The sequence below is a fragment of the Buceros rhinoceros genome, unplaced genomic scaffold (genome assembly GCF_000710305.1).
Source record: "Buceros rhinoceros silvestris isolate BGI_N320 unplaced genomic scaffold, ASM71030v1 scaffold11650, whole genome shotgun sequence".
Classification (NCBI taxonomy): Eukaryota; Metazoa; Chordata; class Aves; order Bucerotiformes; family Bucerotidae; genus Buceros; species Buceros rhinoceros.
Genome location: NW_010389062.1, coordinates 40,934 through 44,320, shown reverse-complemented (window position 1 = coordinate 44,320; position 3,387 = coordinate 40,934). Strand labels below are relative to the sequence as shown.

Genomic DNA, 3,387 nt, shown 5'->3' with positions numbered 1-3,387 from the left:
TGCTGAACATCAGCCTGTCAGAGGAAAAAGGTGACAAAGGACATGATTATTTTTAAGCCCTTCGCTTCTGTTTTGCATTGCTGTGGGGAAGGTCAGTATCTCACCTCAATGAACACAGCTATTCTCAGCTGCCTGTGTACCTCCCGTTGGCAGTGAGGCTGTTAGACAAGACTACCTTACTCTCCCCTTGCTTCCGTTGCCTTCCACTCCCGGTAGGATCCCTGGGCAGTCTCCATCCCCACCAGTCTCGGTGTTTGTCTGATGTGGGAGTGGTGCTTGTGTCAGAAGGGGTGTAATCATGCCTACCCTGTTACACATTCTGTCAGCGAACGTACGGCTCTTTACCCACGTCACTAGCCCTGCACACTCTCAGCCATGCTCTTCTTTTGGGCAATGCTGGAAGCAACCCTGTCCAGCCTTCTCCAAAGAGGCTCTAAATTGATAAAGCCCTTGCCCCAGTGGCTTTTCAGGGTTTCACACAGCAAAAATAATATTTCTTGATGACTGAACTCCAGACCCTCTCATCTTCCCAGGTCTTCTCAGATACCTTCATCCTTCTTCCTCATTGGTGTCCATCTTTTGGATATTTGCAGATATTTTCTCACTCTACCCAGCCATAGTTACTGTTTGACTAATCACTACTAGTTCACTTACTGTTTCTACTCACAAGGTCACCTGCTTCATCTCCACAGTCACGTCTGCACCCCTTCCCTAACGCGTTGCATGCAAATTACTGATGTGGTTCATGTACTGAGAGGCCTGGACGTAAGGAGGATATTTTTGGTGCTGAGCCCTCAACAAAGACATGGACAACTGCTGTCTCCAGGGTGGGGCTAATGTAAATTGTCTCTTGTAAATTCTCCTCCTGCAGCCTCCTGATGAAGAGGAAACTCTTCCTCTACAACTTCAAAAACCTGCGCTGGGCCAAGGGCCGGCGTGAAACCTACCTCTGCTATGTTGTGAAGCGCCGTGACAGTGCCACGTCATGCTCCATGGATTTTGGCTACCTGCGCAATAAGGTACAGGGAACACCTTGGCATCCTGCTCTTGTATATCCATGCAGCTCCAGTTCGCCTGGGGCAGCAGGGAAAGGATTGCTGCAAGAGCAGCGCAGGCACTGGCACACGTGTCCAGAAGCACGGACACCGCCCTGGTACATACTGTTTGGGGCATGCAGCCTCCAGGTACTTTATGCTACTCCAGAGTACGTTACCAGCAAGACATCCATACTCCCTGCTGCTTTACCAGCCCACCTACTTTTCTGCTGAGCTCCCACCCATCCCTCTTCTACATCCCCAGGTGGGAGCACACTCCTGTGCTTTTCTAGTCAGTCTTCTACTTCTGTACCTTTTCCCTCTGTGTGCTGACCCTAGGACTTAGCCCTCACCTTTTTCCTCCTTTCCCCACTACCCATCCAGCTCAAGCCTCCCTTCTCATCTCTCTTACACCCTGCTTCCACCCCCCACCTCACACCTTGCCCCTCTCCCTCTTTCACAAAGATGGGCTGTCACGTGGAGCTGCTCTTCCTGCGCTACATCTCGGCCTGGGATCTGGACCCGGGCCGCTGCTACCGTATCACCTGGTTCACCTCCTGGAGCCCCTGCTATGACTGTGCCCGGCACGTGGCTGACTTCCTGCGCGCCTACCCCAACCTGACCCTCCGCATCTTCGCAGCCCGTCTCTACTTCTGTGAGGACCGCAAGGCAGAACCTGAAGGGCTGAGGCGCCTGCACAGGGCAGGGGCCCAAATTGCCATCATGACCTTCAAAGGTGAGATATGCGGTCAAGAAAGTGGTGATGGAAAGCCGCAAGGGGTTAGGGAGAGCTGGGAGGGTGAGAGAAGCTCGGACGAGGAGCCAGAGAGGATGATGGCAGGATGTGATGATTTAGTGATCCTAGGAGAGGTCAGAGTCCTCTCTGGGGCAGTCTTGAGCACTCTGTAACAACCCTGTGCCTTGCACAGATTACTTCTACTGCTGGAACACGTTTGTGGAGAACAGGGAAAAGACATTTGAAGCTTGGGAAGGGCTCCATGAAAACTCCGTCCATCTGACAAGGAAACTTCGACGGATCCTCCTGGTGAGGGACAATTCTCTTTCTCCTTCTGGTGCCTCTTCCCCTCAGCTTCTTCCTCTTTGTCACTATAGTTCCCCTCTACCCTTGCTGCCCATCTCTGCCATCTGCCATTTCATTCTTTCCTGTGTCTTTGCCTTCCATGTTCCTCATTCCTCTCTCCCCCAACTTCCTTCATATCCCCTCTCATTCTCTTCCCCTTCTTTCACCTCTCATCCTATCTCCTGCCATTCCTTCCTCCTTCCCCATCTTCGTAGGTTCCTGGTCATTTGACAACTGACCTAACATTTATATTTTGTCCTGCAGCCACTGTATGAAGTAGATGATTTACGAGATGCCTTTAAAACTCTGGGACTTTGAAATGAAAATCATCAGCAATCAGAAGAATTCACAAACACTTGTCCTTTGGTTCCCAACTCTCTCCCTTACAACGGATCTTTCTCTTCTTCCTTCTTTACATTTCTCTTCCAGCCCTGTGTCTAGAGATAAGACTATCCTTACTTTTTCATTTCCAAGGAGAATTAGGCTGATCTTCTGAAGAGACATTCCCCAGACTCACCTCGTCCACTGCTGGCTGGGTATAGCTAGGACTGCAGTGATATTGCCAGAGAGCAATTTGCCCTCCTTCGGTCCCTGAAGAGCTAATTCAGGTAGTCCACTGAATGAAGTTCTGGGTTTAGCCTTGCCCAGGTGGGAGCAGACGGCCTGCAGAGCTGTTCGTGTGGCTGCGTTCTCACTGGCACCACACTGATCTGCACATTTCATGAGGGCTTTGGGGCTCTTGGAGCTGTGCTACTCTGAGCTGCTCTGGTCCTCTTTCGTGAAAGGGTTTATTTGTTCTTCTGCATGTGGGTAGGAAGTTGAAAATCATCACCATTTAAGTGGTAGAGCTTATGTCTTAACAGCAAAATTGGCCAGTTACTGGAAAGCTCAACTCAGCGTAGTGAAGTGAGTCCTGGACAGCCGAGGTAGCTCAGCTGGAAAACTTCACTTGAAGCCAGCGGGTCTTCTAGGTGGATTGCGTGCTTAGGCCCTGTAGTCGTGCCTCCTGCCCAGAAAGGAGGGAGCTTCAGTAGCTATGTGTCCAGATTTTGTGCCCTAGGAGAAGTTGAAAGTAGGCAATAAAAGCCTAAAATTAAAGCAGAAAACTCACTGACCAACATTTTTGAGTGTGAGCTGCAGTTCTGGGTGTTCAGCATGACATTTTCCATGCAGAAATAGGAAGTCCACTATTAACTGTGTTGAGAGCCATGGAAGCTCAGGGTCAGTACTGATCAGTGTGTAGACCTTCCACCCAGCCAGGAAAGGAGCCAC

The 3,387-nt window shown here is 50.5% G+C and overlaps 1 protein-coding gene across 1 annotated transcript; it reads left to right on the top strand.

Annotated features, from left to right (window-relative positions):
• The first annotated feature begins 877 nt into the window (after positions 1-877).
• Positions 878-2,495, top strand: AICDA (activation-induced cytidine deaminase). Its single transcript, XM_010132747.1, has 4 exons — positions 878-1,019; positions 1,500-1,770; positions 1,964-2,079; positions 2,380-2,495. The coding sequence occupies exons 1-4, from the start codon at positions 879-881 to the stop codon at positions 2,431-2,433; spliced, it is 582 nt and encodes a 193-aa protein (XP_010131049.1). The 5' UTR covers position 878; the 3' UTR covers positions 2,434-2,495.
• Positions 2,496-3,387: the final 892 nt, after the last annotated feature.